The sequence below is a fragment of the Clupea harengus genome, chromosome 3, assembly GCF_900700415.2.
Source record: "Clupea harengus chromosome 3, Ch_v2.0.2, whole genome shotgun sequence".
In the NCBI taxonomy this organism is placed as follows: domain Eukaryota; kingdom Metazoa; phylum Chordata; class Actinopteri; order Clupeiformes; family Clupeidae; genus Clupea; species Clupea harengus.
In genome coordinates, this window is record NC_045154.1 from 30,488,693 (window position 1) to 30,508,035 (window position 19,343).

Here is a 19,343-nt window from a genome sequence, read left to right on the forward strand (position 1 = left end):
AAAGAAAAATCTAGGACACCTCTTACAGCACACATTGTAATACAAAATAAATACAGTACATATGAAATTCAGCCATATGCCTAAAGACAGATCTATGCAAAATGTTCTGTGGTATACTATAGTACAAAAAACTGTAAAGACACTTTTCTTTCACAGTATAGTAAGTGAAACAATACATGAGACTACCACTAGAGGTGTCCTGCAGCCCTAATGCTGATCCGTGGTGACATTTTTATGAACTCTCCTTTGCCTTGAATCTTTAGAAAAAAATCTTTAGCACATCTTATCCACTCCTAAAATCCCCCATATTCCACAAAATATTATAAGGAAAGCTGTTGTCATGACACCAAGAACAAAACTTTGTGATTGTTGGTTTGCCTGTCAGAATACTGTAGATACCACATTTGAGTGTGGTGCAGTTACCTTGTGTGATCAGTGGTACAATGGTTAGTGTTGTTGAATAACAAGTAGCTGACCTGAGTTCTGCTATTAAAATATGAATTAGTCAATGTTCCAAATTAGTTGTTGGGCTCCATTTATGGTGTGCAATGCACCTTATTGAGATCTAGGAAGAACTTGGCCACTGCATTCCTCAGAAGAACGTCTGTTTTCTTTGCCTTCTCTCCACAGAAAGAGATGGCAATCAAGACTCTTCATTAGTGGTACCTTGGAGGTGTAATGACATCCAATGTGCTATCCAATCAAGTGATAGCCATGGTACATTCAAAGAGTATCACTAAGTGTTAACCTCTTTAGAACTCATCTGTCATTTGAATGTATTTGTTACAAGCACTAAAACATTTTATATTGCTGTATTGTGCATAATGCGTTGGTTGTTGTTCATTGGACAAAAGCATCCGCTAAATACTATCACCATTTTCATCCTCTGAGTCTCGAGACCAGCTGATATTAGTAAATAATACATGCCTTTTATGAAGGCTTGAAGCCAGCTTGTGTTAGATTGCAAGCTTACAAAAAGTCACATAGCCCTACAAAACATGTAGTCAAATGCTGTTTTTAATGCATGCAGTTGAATGTTTCAAATGACAGAAACTCCCGGCCTTTCAGAAACATATCAAACTACACATCAGTATCTAACTTAGCTACATTGGCTTGCTAGCATGCATTTTGTAAACATTAGCCACCCCAGGCATGCCGGTGAATTCATGAAGTCTCGGTCTTACCCTACAGTGCTGATTCGGGGTTTATGTAAGTTACGTACGCTAAATCTAATCACTCAATTAAAAAAAAAAAGTTTTCACTAAGGTGTACCTCCTGTGTATCAAGATAATAAAGACAGACCAATCCAGCTCTGCAGTAGCGTTATGGACCACCCATTTACCAGTGTTATACACACTGATGTACATCCACACACTGTTTTTTTAAGCATGCAGTTGGTTGAATGTTTACAGTGACAGAAACTCACTGCCATTCAAATGCACAACCACAGCATACCACTAGAGACATACGGTGCTTTTCTACTGCAGGAACTTGCAGAATGTTTTAGAGGGGCAGGAACCTTAAGGCAGTTTTCCACTGCAGGAACCACTCATGTAACATCTCTGGTTTAACAGTCTAATGTTGCTGGAGAAATATATAATTATTTTGTTGTGCTCTGAATTGATGTTGCCATTGAAGAGCAAAGTATTAGGCCACATCACTTGTAGGTCTGTAATTCCTGCACTGCAATACAAACAGAAAGGTTGAAAGGGCCAATTAGGGGGTTATTCCTATCAACAATTTGATTTGGCGCAATGGCTTGATTGGAGGGGGGGGGGGGGGGGGGGGGGCTGCGTATCATACTGGTAAGCATAGGTGCATGACTGTAGTTGGTGCTGGTGAATGAGTGGAATGTCAGCTGATGAGTTATGCAGTAGGCAGACTACTGTGGCCTGCCTGAACTGACGCTATGCTTGATTGCAAATAGCTGTCCTTAGTTGCTCATCTCCAAAACTATAATGTCAGCTAAATTTACGACAAAAATCACACTAGGTCATTACACTGACAAATGACATGACTCCACACCACACATACACAAAGATATTAACATAAGAGGGAAAACACCAAACATTCGAAATTAGAACACTTAAACTGAACTAACAGACATAAACATTCTACGATAATAAAACTGGGAGTCCTTCACATATCTAGCACAAGATACACGCCACAATAATGAACTTCTCCAACTCATATTTTCCAGGTTACTAATGGAATGACTTTGAATTTCAGTACATTTTTTATTTACCAAATACATAAATAAAAAAAAAAAATAAGAAAACACGGTGGTGAAGTGTGTACCTTTCATTCGCCAAGAAAAAAATCTCAGTGGACAGAATCAGTGGACATTCCCTTTAACAGCAACGTTCGCCTTTAAGGATTGACTGGCAAACATCTTTGCTGTGACCATAGAGGATGATGAAGATGACCACAACTAGCTAAATGACCAAAGCCTGTCATCCAAGTGCAATATTCCATTTGTATCCATCATATTTATTTTACGTCTTAATCTTTGTATGGTGAGTGATTTCGCTGAGCAGTATACATGGATGATTTTGCTATTTTTGTCCCACTCATTCATTCGCATCTAGAAGTTGTGCCTTTAACTGTACAGCTAAAGCTAAAGTTAGCTCAGTCCTTCCTAGCCTGCTAAGATATCTTAGGAACAAATCACAGTTTTCAGCAACCTAACAACTCCTGTGATCAGGCTAGGCCGCTTACTAGGTTACCGTTAGTTGACGTATTACTTTTTACCAGTGACTTCTTAGGCCATATCCTATTCCATTACTGGTAAGTAAGCCAGGATAACAGACTTATGTGGAATCATTTTAGATAGCTACAAACGTGTCTAGCCACCTGATCTATGCCGGCCGCCACTGGGTGGTTTAGTTTAAGGTTAACATAGCCATCTTGCTAGTTAATTCAAGCAAACGAGCCATCATGGCTATCTCACCACAGCAAACCAAGATACTTCACTGTGTTCGGAAATGCCCCGAAAACTGATGAATATGTATTAGGTAGTCAGCTAGTTCCACATGGTAAAGAGCAATTTACTAACTTATTTCATTTACAGCCTGCTATGCATGATGGTGCCTTCGAGTTGTGTTGTCTCCATTACACAGATTGACTGAAGTCTTTTATTCTTGTGTTTAAAATTTAAATGTTTACACATGAAAAATAATCAGCAAACAATCAGGAACAATATCTATACCACTGCTGTACAGCTCTCTTAATTATAAATGTTCAAAAGTTCCTCCTGTGGTTTGCTCATAAATGGGAGTTCATTCTGTAGTGCCTTTGTATTGCAGCAACAGACTGCAACCCCACTGCACTCATGATTTCTTCTTGTTTCCTCAGTTCTCATACAGAGTCCATAGCAGAAGAACAATGTGCGTCAGTTAAAGCCTTCCCCCTCCCCTCTAGGCAGTGTGAGATTGGGTCTGCCCTGGCGGAGGAATGTGTTTTTCTGGAACGGGGTGAAACAGCACTGCGGGCCCCATGAGTGCAGGAGGCTGGACCAGAGCTCAGAGATTAGCTGGGACTCATGACCAGGACCTCAGTCCTCTTAGCCCCACGGCCAACATGGACGACTTCACCACCCGCTCCTACGGCACGGGCACGCTTGACAACCGGCCGCTCTTCGGGGAAACCTCCGCCCGGGTGAGCGAGAAAGAGCTTGCTCTAGATAGCCGAAGATCTGGGAAAGAGGAGGGCGGGAAGTGTGTGTGTGTGTGTGTGTGTGTGTGTGTGTGTGTGTGTGTGTGTGTGTGTGTGTGTGTGTGTGTGTGTGTGTGGAAGGTGCAGATGCAGAGAAAGCTTGAGAAAGAGAGAGTGAACAAGATGAGTCATCACGATGGGGATCAATGGGGCATTGAGGGAAAGAAAACTCCAGGTAAAGAAAGTCTGAAGCAAAATGGAGACAGTGGGAGGCTGTGAGATGCAGTTAATATGGAAGGGACAAAGGGAGGGAAATATATGTGTTCAGTGGAATCGCTTCCAGGGGACACATCTGATGGGGAAATAAAGAATTTTTAAAGAGACAGTCTGGAAGAGAGAGAGAGAGAGAGAGAGAGAGAGAAAAAGAGAGAGAGAGAAAAAGAGAGAGAGAGAAAGAGAGAGAGAGAGAGAGACAGACAGAGGTTATGAAAGCAGAGAAGAATGGAGAGATTTGAGTGTTTTTCTAGAGGTGTGGCAGAATGTTACAGCACACTGCAATGATCTCTTGTTTCTGTGTTTATGTTTGTAGGATCGATTCACTAACCTGGCCATTGGTGGAGTCACGTCACTGGTTGTCATTGTAAGTATGCTGCACAAGTATGCTTAACATTTTCTTAAACGGAGTGTCATATTCCACTGGTTTGTGGACGTGAGGCACGTTGTTGGTGGTGTTTAAGTGCATGTGCTGTCTCTACATTCCCCAGGTCACCATCATCAGCTCCTTTGTCTTCCCTGCTCCACCTCCCAAAGCCCTCAACATCTTCTTTGGGGTCTGCATCATCATGATCTGTTCCTCAGTGCTAGTATTGGTAGGTGTACTCAACTGTATCTCTCCCAGACAAGAAGGTCAGTTTCATTACTGTAATTACTGAGGACAGAGTCACTCAGAATCTGAACTCAAGCAGCAGCTCAGTTATTTAAAGTAATTGTCAGTAGAGTGTTTGTGTAGGTGTATCTTGAGTGAATCTCTCAAATACCTCAGACGGAATTAAAGCCTTTCTTACTGGTGTAGACAGGAGTTACTGGTTGTTTGACTTTTTTTGTTGAACTGAAATATTGCCTTATTTCCTTTTAGAGCACCTTGTTCTTCAACTAGGTGCCAGACACTTAAACCTGTGAAAGTCATACCTGTCAAAACATTGCGTGTGAATGCATGACCATTGTCATATTATTGGTTAAAGGTGGAGGAAAGACGGTCTACACTAATGTTTATATCTCATTGCTGCTAACATGCTAATAGTAACTGTTACTGTAGATTGTGATTTCCCTAATACCAGAAACACACATTTTAAAGCAGCAGTAAGGAGTTTTGGTTGAAAACTAGCAGTCTAACTACTGAAAAGCACACAAAACCCTTACAAACAACAGCAGCATAGTTGGCACTGATAAAAGGCTTGCTAGCATGCTAACTCATGTCTTTTGGCAATTAAGTTGGTGATGTTGTACTGTGAAAGATTTATTTTACATTTTCGTGGGGTGGGACAACCCGGACCACAGAACTGCATAGTGCATAGCCAGGAAGCTAGTTGAAACGACAGGTGTATTTATCTCTCCTTCACATGACCATATATCATGAAAATTCATTTGGATATGATACCAGTACTTGTTGCTTATAAAAACATGCTTCAAAAAGTGCCAAAGTGTTGCATACTGTCTCTTTAAATGGTACTGTTGTCTAATAGAAATTCATAGAGAAGTGAATTGTGGCCTTGATTTAATCTTGATTTAACTTGACCTATAAGTTCCTTTTCAGTTCCTTTTACATATCCTAAGAAGGCAATTCATCCAATAATAAAACAACGAAAAAGGGAACACACACACAAACACAATCATATAATTTCTGACTGACTATCGGAACGACAGGACTCTTTAGCACGGAAAACATTTCTTTACGAGCCACATGTCTTCTTCTCCCACAGATATTTTGGTACCGCCAGGGAGACTTGGAGCCCAAGTTCCGAAACCTCATCTACTACAGCATCTGTTCCATCATCCTACTGTGCCTCTGTGCCAATCTGTACTTTCACGACGTTGGCAGATGAAAAACACTGACATTGCCTTAAACCAAACTGCACTGAGAGAAAATATGAATCCCTGGAAAGGCTTTGTTTTCCATATGGGGGGGGGGTGGTCAAATAATCAAGCATAGACAAACTGTTTTATTGTCAAATGTCTTGATAATAATGAGTGGTGTGAAGAGTGAAGAACGTATGACATGACTTTAGTTTGGCACTTTGAAACCTCAGGAGTATAAATATGTATGCTTAGAGATCCATATAGAAAGACTGTCCCCACAGGTCTTAGTTTAGTCTGTTTAGGAAGTAATTCCTAGTGTTTCAGAACAGACTCAGGCTACCCTTCGTAAGCTATATCAGATAACTGCTGGGACAATAAGTGGGACCAATGCTGCTGAGAGTAGGAAGTAGAGAGCCATCACTTTAAACTTTGTGTATATATAATTTATAATTTTGCTAGCAAAAGAGTTGGCATAACAGACACTTACACTAAATGTAAGAAGTTCTCATGTAAAAGCCACAGCAATACAGCAATGTAACAGTGGAAATAAAGGTACTTTGAAACGTATTCTTTTGTCCCTGGGGGTCTTATGTGATGCTCGCCCTCTGGTGGTCAAAGGGTGGGATTGTAGTGATGGATCATGAGCTGTACTCGGTATGGATCTAGATAGGCCTACCCAGAAGAACATGACCATTAACCTGTGACCAATTAGTCTGAGACATCCAGCATACTTTATTTCAATGTATGTTAAAACATTTGTTTTAAATGTATACCTTGACCCAAATGTATGCTTAATTCGTCATAGGAGTAGGTTTCTGGACAGGGCTGTCCAGGTTAAAAAACATCACGAGTCGCCCATCAATTGTATTGTCTACAGACATTTAAATTATAGGTCTAACACGAAAGCCCAGCTTTGTTTATTATGCCACAGCACCGATAGGCTACACACGATCGTGTCGCGCCTGCCCTGACTACTCTCTGATGACGTCACGCGCGCCTGTCAGAAGCCTGTGGTGCTCCGTTTGGCTTAAACCCTTCCTAGGCAAACCAAGGGGACAGACGCACCTCACATTCAGTGACAACTGAGCTACGTTGGATGAAAACATAACCGCCGTTGTATAAAGTCTCTGCATGGGGCTTTAAACCAACCAGTTTATCATAATGGAGCACCCAACGAAGCAGCGTGCTCAATTTAAAACGTTTTACATAATCTCTCCGACCGCCTGGATCCGAAGCGCTCTCATCCTCTGCGCGCTCCCGTCAGTGGCCGTGTCGAAGGACCTACCTCAGTGCAAAGAGGTGAGCGATAGCACTTGCTACACAGTGACAATGTATTTTTTCTCTGCACAACACTGGAATCAACGCGCTACTGAACATAGAACGCTATCTTCAGTATCTGTTTGATTCAGATTGAAACATAAAGTAACCTACCAAAGGCATGTAAAAGCGCGGTCCTGTGACCGAATATACTAGGCTACTACACAACATGGTCGAGAGACAGGCGAAGATTATGGTAAACACGATGGCTGAGAGACAGAGAAATGGCAGATAAAACTAAAGAAAAACATGTTGGTTCATTAAACATTGAATAGAGCACAACTCTCAACTAACTAGCCTACTCCGTTATCGTGGACCTCCAAGTTCATAGTAACATGTTGGCCATCAGCGCATTTAGAATAGCTTTCTGGTAACAAATTATGAAATAGTTTAGACTATCCGTACACGTGAGTTGAGGAACATTAAAATGTTTCCATTACCAGCTTTTAGACCTTTGTAATACACACCCAATAAGAGGATTATTATTTTGCAGCCAAGCTAATAGGTATTTTAGCAGCCTATTCATGGCAGAATTGATTGACAGGTGCCCGTAAACTGTAGGCTACGCTGCTCAGATTGTTATTTGGGAGGTATCAAACAACAAAGTTAAAGCTAAAAGAGTAGTATAGATTTAAATGATTAAACTGAATGGTCACTCATGGGTGCTGTTCTATATAGCCACGCAATAGCAGTTGTTAAGCAGGCTACAATGCATTCTTCTTAGTAAAAGTGCCTGTTACTGTAAGAAATAGGAAGACTGGAGATGCCTTCTTTAAACCAAATCCAATACCAACTTGAACCTCCACCCACTGCCCTGCCCCAGGTGTTTTGTTTGTAACTGATCAGTAACCTTATGGGTGGAGGTAGGCTGAGGTGATCCAAAATCAACTACTCAAGTGTCAGATATGAGGTGCTTTGCAGTAGGCCCTATCAGGCTAGATTCTGATATTCAGATGATAACATGTTATCCAAATATTTGTTGACCTACTGTGTTGATTTTTCACTCCCTGCCACGGATGCCATAAGATAGCCTTTGCAGGGTTTTTTTCTCATTTAATGCAGTAGACAGTCTAAGAAATGAATGTAAAACAAATATTGCTTCCCTTGCTTGAATAAAACATTCACGATCCCCCTTTTGCTCAGTGACGAATAATAGATTGTTGTATTGTGTTGTGCCATATTCAGCACAACTGCCATCCAAAATGGCTGGCTTGACTTGTCATGCCATGTCAATTACACACGTGTTCTGCACATTCCTTTTGTAACTGGGACAAAGCAAAGCCTATTGTTCAGCTGTCTCCATCATCATTGATTTCACAACCCGACCCTCAGGTTAGGTTCTAAAAAGAAAGGGATTCTTTGGTGTCAGATGTCTCATTGCCACTCATAGGTTTGCGAGGAGCAAGAACGGAGGTCACTAAATCAGGGGGCTGTGTGTGTTTGGCCACTCTTGCTTTCTGCAAAGGAACCAAATCCCTGTATGTAATGGAAAGCTAATGGACACTTTCTCCTGTGCTGTTTCTTTTCCAGCATGTTCAGTCACAGCTACGTCTCAAACAGAAGGGCCTGGCTAAAAATAGTCTGTTCTAAAACTAATTGTGTTGCCTGCTCCTCAGTAAAGTGCATTGGAACATTAGCATGGAGGAGGAAGAGGGGTGGTAGGAGGAAGAGGGTGGTAGGTTAAAACTAAACACATGCATTTTCATTAAACAAACTATTCTTTCATCTCCCTCCCAGGCCACTCTCTGACAGACCAAAAGTGTGTAATATATATATATATATATATATATATATATATATATATATATATATAAAATCATATACAAACAGTATGGAGGCCTGTACCATGAACAGATGCACATATTTAACATGCTTCTCCTCTTTCCCTCTTTTATACCCTCGCCACTATCTTGGCTTCTCAGTTTCTCTGGCTATTGAATTTCACCACACTGTCATGCAAAAGTAAAGGCTAAATAATATTTGCCCTACCGTATAAAAAAAAAGCAAAGCCAGAGAATGTTTCATTAAGGACTGTCTAATCAACAGTGAATTATTTCGGGGTTTTTTTTTCTGGTAAGGCAGCAGAATCATGGAAATATAGACAGTTGATTTGCATTAGTTGTTCATTACTTAGGCTTCGCTCAGACCTGTCTAGTTATACAACCTGGCACAGGATTTCATGGAAAAGCTTTATGAACATATTTTAGACACCACAAGTAGGAACAAAGGGAGTGAATACAAGAGTTGCTTTAATTTGGAGGTTGTTGTGGAGAATTATGTGGTCCATGCAGTTCTTATAAATAAGTATTTTCCTTCTAGCATATGAAAACCTATGATTCTGTCACCCAGATTACGGAAATTAACAGGCCTGGGAACAGCAGTGTGGATACTGTGATTCACCCTGAAAGTTGCATGACCAGTTACATTCACTGGAAATGGGATGGTATCAAATTGAAATATTTTGTTGTATGCAAATACAATGACAATAAAGGTTTTCAGATCTAGCTCCATAGCTTCTGTTCTACTTGAATATGGTGTTCCTGAGAACAGCATGGCTCCACAGACTGGCATTAGCTATGGCTATGGTGATGTTGGGTGTTATTTTGGCCCATGCAGCATCTTGGCCATCCATCCCTATGCACCGAGCAACAGGCGATGATCAGCAAGTCATAATGATGGAGATCATTTCCAAACACTGTTAATGATTAAAGAATATAATTATCAAGTGCCTTGTATTATTAATTACCTTATATGAATCATGTGCTTATGTAAGCAGGAACATGGCTTTTCTGTGTTTCTGCGTGTGTGTAACTTAGAATATTAGGTGCCACTTCTGCAGTCTGCATATGTACAAGAGCATGTTTAGACCAGAGGTGATAAGCTTCTTCCGACCTTGTGCAAAACTGCCATCCTTGCAATATAGGGAGCCTCCGACGTCAGAGATCCACCACGTGGTTATCCCTGCTGAAAGCTAAACTTCTGTCTATATAAACCTTGTGCGATGTGTTTATCAGGGATCCACTGTCAGCCTTGTGCTGGGAGTGAGCCCTATTGCAATTGTTGTTTGTCTAATAAATATACTTATATGCAACTCCGGAGTCCTGAAGTAACATGGGTGAATTTTCACCTAACACATGCCCTATTTCTGTTAACCTGTGTGAACATTTGTTTTTTGAACGACACCCATGTGTACAATGTGTACAATTGCTTAGGCTCAGAATTGTATGTCCCTTGTCTGATCTGTGAAATATCATGGCCTGTATCTGAATGTGTCAATTATAATTATTTCTAAAGGCCATTTGAAATGTCATTGCATTTCACAGATTGTCATTGGACATTTGATGTCTTTCTTGTATTAATAAACCTTGTGTGATCGTGTTAATCTGTGCTTGTCGGCACGTGCATGCCAGCACTAGTAGTCCAGTACTAATGTAACGTGACCTGAGCCAGTTCCTGTTTTGGGCAGTGTGATGGCTCTCTGCCTCTCTTTGGCTTGGGCTGAACTGCTTGGCACGAGTGTTATCAGTTCCTGTGCTGGACGCAGGTTTTCCCCCTTTCCTGTCATAGCCAGGCCCAGGAGCTGTGAAAGACGGAGTGGCCTACTGTGGAGTGATGTGCTAACTGATTAGGCTTGAGCTTAAATCGGGCTTTACGATTTATACGCTGGGTACCACTGGATTTTTCAAATTTATGTCAAATAGACCAGCAAACTGGAGAGCGTTGTGAATTCATGTTTTAATTTGTCCTTTATGTCGTGAGTCACCGTTTTAACACATGCAGATGTAATTTTCTGTCACCAGCACGTTGGGCACTTTTGCATTTATGAACACCAATTCAACACCGCAGACTTTTTCCCCAGGCTTAAAGGGCAACGATGAATCTCATTATCATTGGCTGAGCTGGCGGCACTGGAGAGCAGAGACATCGCCACATGCACAGCAGCTATCACAAACCATGGCAGGGGGAAGGAGAGATCCAGTTTTAGCTCTGCCCTCAGTGGGTGAAGTGATGTCCCCCTGCGAATGATCAGCTAGGCCCTCCAATGGTATCGCACTGACCATGGCGAGACCTCCACTTAGCCTTAGTCTGATCCTTTTGTCGTCTGAAATGTCTGTCTTTAAATGTAATTTCAACCAAGAGATGCAATTATTGCTGACTTTGACTAACAACTCATAGGATTATTTGCCTTGGAGGCACAGCAAATGTAACTGTTAGCACACTGCTAGCTTACAGGAGAGGTCCAGATGGTGTGACACACCTGCAGCGCTGGTAATCACAGTGAGAAGCTAGTGTGCGTCGCTCGTGATCCAAAGTGGCTTGCGTGGTGCAGAGACCTGAGTCACCCGGCTCTGGCCAGTGGCTCTAGACCTTGACAAGAGTCTGAGCTGAGCTCTGGAGGCTCTGCAGAGGAAGGAGGAGAGCGCATCAGCCACAGACATGCTTGGCATCTGGAGCGGCCCCTCAGACGTCAGCGGGGGCCGAGGATAGCCAGTTTAGGCTGCAAACAGACCTTCAGCAGGGACAGCCACATACATGCGCTGGTGTACTCAGTCGCATTAGAATACAAACACAAGTACGCACATAAGCCGCACAAAGCGCACTCTCATTTTTGGTTCTGTTTTTGAATGCCACAGTCAATGAAATAGCTTTCATTGTTGAAATACTTTTTAATACAATTTAAGTTAATAGTACCTACTCGATGATTTGTGTCTTGTGGATAACATTGTATTGCAGATTTTGCAATTATTCACATGAAGTTACTTTGGCCCTGGCCGATTTTCATCTCACCCTCAGAAGCCTTAAAAAAAGCTATCTTTAATAAGGCGATGAGAAGCTGCTTCAGTGTGGTAGGGAAAGCCAGTGAACCCATAATACAGTAGTCTGTTTAGCCAGCCCCCTTTCCTGTTGTCATGGCGTTGGCATGGCATTAGAATGTCCTTTTGTCTGAAGGGGAAAAGGTGTGGTCTCAGCGATAAACCACGGAGGGAGAGATGTGTGACTCAGCTAAACACACACTCCTCTCCTGCGTTTACTCTGCTTGTTTCTCTCTCTCTCTCTGTCTCTCTCTCTCTCTCTCTCTCTCTGCCTCTCTCTCTCTTTCTATTCCACAAACAGACACAATTCTTTCTTCCCTGAACTGTGTATGGCATATGGTATACAAACCCATACAAGCACGCTCTTGGCATAGTAGATGCATATCATGTAGATACAACAGATAGTTGCCAAGGTAACTGTTTTGACCATAGATCGAAATAGTACCGTAAACTCAGATGTTGTGCTGTCAAAACACTGTCAGACAGGAGACAAAGGGCCGCGTGCATCAGATGCATCACTCGCGGCTGAAGAAATATATGGAGTGACCCGTCAACAGAAATCACCAACAAAATCTCTTGATGGCCGCTGTAGCAGCCAGGACAATGATCCTTAAAACAGAGAGAGCTTCTCCTTCACCTGTTTTGCTTGTTTTTCTTGATTCTGTCCCTTTGAGTTGGTTGTATGACTTATGATTAATGTACGTGCTAGGCGTTGATGAGTGAATATGTCTGTATGTGTGTGTGTGTGTTCTGCTCTGGAATGAGTGTGTGATGGTTATTTTGCCTCTCCTCTCCTCTCCTCCCCTCTCCTTCGCAGACTGACTACTACTTCGAGTACACAGAGTGTGACAGCACGGGGTCACGCTGGAGAGTGGCCATCCCACAGACCCAGGGGGAATGCACTGGGCTCCCCGACCCCGTCAGGGGCACAGACTGCAGTAAGTGTGTGTGTGTGTGTGTGTGTGTGTGTGTGTGTGTGTGTGTGTGTGTGTGTGTGTGTGTGTGTGTGTGTGTGTGTGTGTGTGTGTGTGTGTGTGTGTGTGTGTGTGTGTGTGTGTGTGTGTGTGTGTGTGTGTGTGTGTGTGTGTGTGTGTGCGTGTGCAATTACAGCAGTGCATATTTGTGTCCATTTTTAGTGTAACGTGAGAGGATGAGTTTGTGTGTCCGCGTGGGTCTAATATGTATGTATTTACATTGTGTGTGTGGGGAAGACGTATAGACATGACATAGCATGAGAAAATGGGGGGTGATAGATGAAGGAAAAGGGAGTCAAGTTCCCCATGTCAAATGCTCCTCATTATTCACTCATGTAAGTATGTATGCCAGTGGACCTGTCCACAGGCACGTCCTCTCTGTGTGTAGTCTCGCAATACTCTTGTTGACACCCTTTGTCTTATTCGAGCTGAGGAATTCTTTCCTACCCTAGAGCACTGTCACCCAGCTGCCCTGACGCACTCACTTCCTCATATTAGCATGCCCTGAGTTAGCATATCGCACGCTTCTCAACTTCCTGTTCAGGAGGTGACCGTGTAGCCCTCAGAGGGCCTATCTCCACCAGTGCTTGTCTGAAGCCAGTGGTGTTGTGGATTAGAAGCAGACGCTGTCACTCGATGGACTCAACATGCAGGCGTTTATCAGAGCAGCAGTTCAACAGCCCTCTGGGTTTCTTCTCCAAGGGGACTGCCTGGGTTGCTTTCAAGGGTCCCCTAAAAAAAGGACGTTTTTAATCCTTGAAGCGTTGTGAATTCCAGGCTAGCTACATCTGGTGTACTTTTAATATGGAGACTTAAGGTTTAGAGGTACCAGGTTATGCAGGCTTATGTCGAGGGAATGCAGACACACAATATCAAATACATAATACATGTCAGGCTTGTTTCTTTGTTTCCTCATAGCTGAAGATCAGATCGCGCTACGCTTATGGTTTTCCGTGGAATGCTCAGTGTGAGATTCGTTGCGTAACCACCATAGAGAGGTCACACTGTGTCAACGGATGTCTTCATTGCTGTCAGCATTTGATGCCTAATGGGAAATACCCTGCACACAAGCAGTTGAACAAGCAAAGCAAATTAATCTACAGGGCGTGCTTCAAAACGTTTAAGCAGTGACGATGGCCACCTAGCATGTGGGGTTCAAATGAACAAAGCCGACTACAAGACAAACAAACAAATAAATGAAGCAGGCATGATTTATTTTGCACAATAATGCACGGTGATAGATGATACAGAGGAATAAATGAACACCACCTCTGTGCATAGGGCGGTGTGGAGTCTTCTGGCTAATGTAGCCATTAAAATATAATGCGGCACACACGGCAAACACAGGATAGAACACTTGCCCACATCCTTGTTGACAGGAAGTCCAGATTAGAGGTTTGTTCCCTAGGTTACGCAGAGAAGGCTGGTCATTGATGGGCTCTAAGGCCTTTCAGGGGGGGGGGGGGGGGGGCATCTCAGGATGGTTACCATGACAAGTTACCGAACAATGTTACCGTGATATCTCTATCTCGCTTGAACAGGCAGCTGGTCCTCCCCCTCCTCCACTCTCTCCCCCTATCCCTCTCTCTCTTTCTCTCTCCCCCTATCCCTCTCTCTATTTCTCTCTCCCCTATCCCTCTCTCTATTTCTCTCTCCCCTATCCCTCTCTCTCTTTCTCTCTCCCCCTATCCCTCTCTCTATTTACCTCTCTCTCTTTCTCTCTCCCCCTATCCCTCTCTCTCTTTCTCTCTCCCCCTATCCCTCTCTCTCTCACTGGCTCTATTTTTCTTTCTTTCTGTCTGTCTCCCTCACCATGTGCCAACCATTACTGAGTTTTAAAGCTGTTTCCGATGTGATTGACGTGGTTGAGTTTGTGTCTTTTATAGTAAATTACTTATTTAAATGCCTAATTTGTTTCTATTACACATGTGGCTCGCAGTGTAGATTGTGTATTATTTAGTTGCCTCGGTCCCCTTGCAAGCTGGTGATGAGATTTGTACACATGCTTGTGCAGTTGTGTTACAATGGTGGAGCTGTTAACCATTCAGCGCTGCAGTCACAGATGGTGGTTGTCTCATCATTTCACTCTCAGTGCTACTCTGGGGGGGTGTATGTGTTTGTGTGTGTGTGTGTGTGTGTGTGTGTGTGTGTGTGTGTGTTTGAGTGCCTTTTCTGGATTGTCTAAGTAAGATTTTCTGTCGTGGATACATTTGGTTGTGCATTTTACGATGCATTGTTGTTATTCTGTGTATCAGAGTGGGTCTGTTCATGTGAGTGTGTGTATGTGTGTGTGTGTGTGTGTTTGTCTGTGTGTGTGTGTGTGTGTGTGTGTGTGTGTGTGTGTGTGTGTGTGTGTTTGTCTGTATGTGTGTTTGTGTGTGTGTGTGTGTGTTTGTCTGTGTGTGTGTGTGTGTGTGTGTGTGTTTGTCTGTATGTGTGTGTGTGTGTGTGTGTATGTGTTTGTCTGTGTATGTCTCTCTCTCTGTGTATGTGTGTGTGTGTGTGTGTGTTTGTCTGTGTGTGTGTTTGTGTGTGTGGTTGTGTGTGTGTGTGTGTGTGTGTGTGTGTGTGTTTGTCTGTGTTTGTCTGTGTGTGTGTGTGTGTGTGTGTGTGTGTGTGTTGTTTCTGTGAGGGAGCAGAGGCAGCAGGTGCTCTGTGGCCCCTGTGGAGATGAATCAGGGAGAGACAGAGAGAGAAAGACAGAGGTAGACAGAGAGAGAGAGAGGTAAACAGAGAGAGAGGTAAACAGAGAGAGAGAGTTAGACAGAAAGAACGCAGGGATAGACATGAAATATATTTTCTTGAAAAAAATACAAAAATGTACAATATAGAGAGATAATCTTCAGTACATATCATATTTAAAACCGTCTCCTGCTGTTTGACTTGATATCATCATTACATAAAAACAATTAATGTTTATAGCATAATTACAAATAGCACTGCAAGCTCTCCTTTTGATATTATTACATAATACTATTAATGAATGTTCATAACATAACTAAAATAGCACTGCAACCTTCCCTCCTCAGGTATGAGGAAACTGACACAGAAACTTAGACGCAGATAAAAGCTAGTAGCACGTTAATTTGCTTTGATTTGATGGTCACAGAAAGAGTTAGCCAGTTAGCCATCTCTACCATTCTTGGGTATTAGAAATAATGACACTTCCATGATTCATGATCAAGTGTTCCTGCTGCTGCCGTGTCTGTCTGTCTGTTGATATGAACACACCCCTGCCCTTTTCACCCCCAGCTTAATGCCCCCCTGCCCCCCTCCTCCTCTCTTTCTCAGCCTTCTCCTGTGATGCGGGGGAGTTTTTGGAAATGTCAGCGCAGGAGTGCACGCATTGCGACGCCGGAACCTACTCCCTCGGCAGTGGCGTCCGCTTCGACGAGTTTGACGACATCCCCGCCGGCTTCACGAGTGTGACCACCTACCTCGACAGCGGGAACCACATGGAGGACGAGCTCACCTGCAACGGGTGAGCAACAGGAAATATATAGAATGGAAAGTAGAGTAAGTGAAAGGAGGTAAAGAGAATGACAAATAGAATAGTGACATAAAGTAAATAGAATAGTGATGGGAGGTAAATAGAATGTAAAATAGAATAAGTGAAAGGAGGTAAAGAGAATGACAAATAGAATAGTGACATAAAGTAAATAGAATGGTGACAGGAGGTAAATAGAATGAAAAATAGAATGGTGACAGGAGGTAATCAGAATAGATGAACAAGAGCAAATGAGTTCTGGGGGGGGCGGGGGGTTATGAGCTATTGGGTTCCTGTGAGAGGTGCATTACAGGGTGGCTGATATACAGATCGTTTTGATTGGTTGCTGGGTAATGTACCAGAAGCAAATATAGAATAGAGGCATGGTTAATATTGATCAGTCTGTAGGCTGGCTGACATGAACCTTTGACCTCTATGCAAATGTGACCCTATTCTCTTGCATCTGTTTGTAGTGTACTCAGGAAGTCAGCTGCTGTTATTAGTGTTTCTTGAACACACGCACACGCATGCACACACGCACGCACACACACGCACGCACGCACGCACGCACGCACGCACGCACGCACGCACAGACACACTCACACACACACACACACACACACACACACACACACACACACACACACATATATATATATACATACACATGTATATGCAAATAAACTAGCTCTCTGTCTCTGTCTCTGTCTCTCTCTTTTACACACACACACAAGACAGACAGACAGACAGACAGACAGACAGACAGACAGACAGACAGACAGACAGACAGACAGACAGACAGACAGACAGACAGACAGACAGACAGACAGACAGACAGACAGACAGACACACGCACGCACACACACACACACACACAAACACATTTCACAAAATGCACACAGAAATGGGTTCACAGACATGCCTTAAGGATTGGTGTAGAGATGATCCTACAATGCAGACTGACTTGTCAGTTTGGTGTGTAATTTGAACCCTGCTGCTACCTGGCTGGTAATTTGATTTCCGGGGGAAAACTGAGTCATATTTTGCTGAACTGTACAAAGAGTGTAATGTTTCCAGCAGCTTCAGGTTCAGCTGTGTGTGATGCCTGACTCCATCCCGGCGGGAGCAAATTTCCTTGAATAATCAACAAATAATAGTCCCCCGTTAACCAAAAAAAGCCTCTTCCCATGTTTCTGTCTGTAAAACAAATCCCACTTCAATTGAGAAATCACATTGAAGTTATGCCGGGAGCGTGCAAAAGAGCTTAGGGAAAACAAATGGAGGGAAAGAGGGAGCAGAAAAGCTCCCTTTGTGGAACAAATCGTCTGTCCCGCCAGCTCCGCCTGGACGTGGGAGAGAGAGGGCGTGCTTCAGTGTGGCTCCCATCTCCTGCTGCTTCCCTTGTGCCTGATCTGGCTCAAGCATCACTTGCAACTGGGCCAGCTCTGCTAAAGCAAGCCACCCCCTAGCAGACTGATTTCACCGAATCCAGTAGGGACACAAGTCTGGACGGAGCCAACTCCAAAAAGAGTGTATAAGGAATCATCACCTGTTAGTGCAGTCTCCCCTGGGAACAGTAGAGGGGAATGTTAGTATTGAAACGGGAGTTCCATACTGGTCATTACTTTCACCAGAGCTCTGTATATGCCATATGTGTGATATATGACTGTACACTACACATTGTGCATCCTATCGCTTTGCTTTATAAACTGAATTTGCGTGTGTCCGTTTGTGTCTGTGTTCTGTTTTCATACATGTCCCCTTCAGCTCTTCTTGGGTTGCCCAGGGCAACTATCTGGAGTCCAACAGGGATGAGTGCACAGTGTCTCTGATCTACGCCGTGCACCTGAAGAAGCCAGGCTCGGTCACCTTTGAGTACCAGTACGTGGACAAGAACATCTTCTTCGAGTTCTTTGTGAGTCTCTCGGATTCTCTATCTCGGCTATGTTGCTGTTCTTCCCCCTTAATTCCCTTCTGTTCTCTCCTCTCTTGTCTTCTCTTCTCCTTTCTTTCTCTCCTCTCCTTTCCTCTTGTCTCCTCTCTTGTCTTCTCTTCTCCTCTCCTCTCTTTTTCCCTCTGATATCAGAGCAAACATGAATGCATCCTGAAAAAGGCTTTGCTCAGAGGCTCTCAGATGATGTAAAATGGATGCCGTTTCACTGGATTAATTCCTTAGAGTGCTGAGCAGCAAACAGGCTGTCATACTAATTAATGATTGGTGACCGTGTCCGGGAATTGACGTGGACCGTTGCGTAAGCCAATCAGTAAAGCAAATCTGTCTTTTTTTCTGACACATGACTATGCACAGATAAGTGACGTGTTCGTTATGTAATTGCATGAGTTACTGCTTTTTCACTGTTTGAAACGTGCTCTTGACTCATCTGTATAGATTCAGAATGACCAATGCCAAGAACTGGATCAGACGTCGGATAAGAAATGGATCAAACCGACCGCTAATGGAGAGTGGAGAACACACACAGTGAGTAGGGTTTATATAGAAATGTATCAAAGTCAAAGTCAAAGTAGCTTTATTGTCAATTTCCTGCATGTCAGACATACAAGGAATCGATAAAAACGTTTCCCACTCTCCCACGGTGAAACATATAAAGTGCACAGGCACAACAACAGATAAGACAAGACATTTAGATACATATAGATATATAAAAAAAAAAAAAATGTATGTATATGGACATAGGGACATGCGCAAACATTTACAAGGAATCACAACCAAACCATGCAACAAATAATCATAGACAGCACCTGTACACACACGCATACAGTACATGCGCATGCACACGCTCATTCATGCACACATCTACACATGCGCACGTGCATGCTCCTGCAATCACACATTAGTACAATAGACAAAAACTCATCCCGGGTTATAGATAGTGCATCTCTAGATCAAGAGCAGATTAGAGATACATTTTTGGAATGTGCTCACGGTACTTTGGTTTACGGATGTGTACACAGATCATATGACCCAAGTGGAAAGTTTGTTTTTCCCCCCTCCTGTCGTAG

At 43.0% G+C, this 19,343-nt stretch overlaps 2 protein-coding genes across 4 annotated transcripts in view; both read left to right on the forward strand.

Moving 5' to 3' along the window:
• The first annotated feature begins 2,345 nt into the window (after window positions 1-2,345).
• Window positions 2,346-6,345, forward strand: tmem243a (transmembrane protein 243, mitochondrial a). 3 transcript variants are annotated; one of them, XM_012839092.3, is made up of 5 exons: window positions 2,346-2,516; window positions 3,421-3,657; window positions 4,244-4,294; window positions 4,419-4,523; window positions 5,634-6,345. In XM_012839092.3, the coding sequence occupies exons 2-5, from the start codon at window positions 3,496-3,498 to the stop codon at window positions 5,754-5,756; spliced, it is 441 nt and encodes a 146-aa protein (XP_012694546.1). In that variant the 5' UTR covers window positions 2,346-2,516; window positions 3,421-3,495; the 3' UTR covers window positions 5,757-6,345. The 3 variants fall into 3 exon arrangements, with proteins under 3 accessions (XP_012694546.1, XP_012694548.1, XP_031421228.1); XM_012839094.3 differs by having other exon boundaries at window positions 2,350-2,516; window positions 3,355-3,657; window positions 5,634-6,343; XM_031565368.2 differs by lacking the exon at window positions 2,346-2,516 and adding an exon at window positions 2,543-2,787 and having other exon boundaries at window positions 3,355-3,657; window positions 5,634-6,344.
• Window positions 6,346-6,724: 379 nt separating this feature from the next.
• elapor2a (endosome-lysosome associated apoptosis and autophagy regulator family member 2a) overlaps window positions 6,725-19,343 on the forward strand; it is a 32,404-nt gene continuing 19,785 nt past the window's right edge. The window contains exons 1-5 of the mRNA XM_012839104.3: window positions 6,725-7,029; window positions 12,679-12,799; window positions 16,127-16,316; window positions 18,090-18,237; window positions 18,712-18,801. Of these exons, the coding sequence (XP_012694558.2) occupies window positions 6,892-7,029; window positions 12,679-12,799; window positions 16,127-16,316; window positions 18,090-18,237; window positions 18,712-18,801 (687 nt within the window). The 5' untranslated portion in view covers window positions 6,725-6,891. The remainder of the gene's footprint in view (window positions 7,030-12,678; window positions 12,800-16,126; window positions 16,317-18,089; window positions 18,238-18,711; window positions 18,802-19,343) is intronic.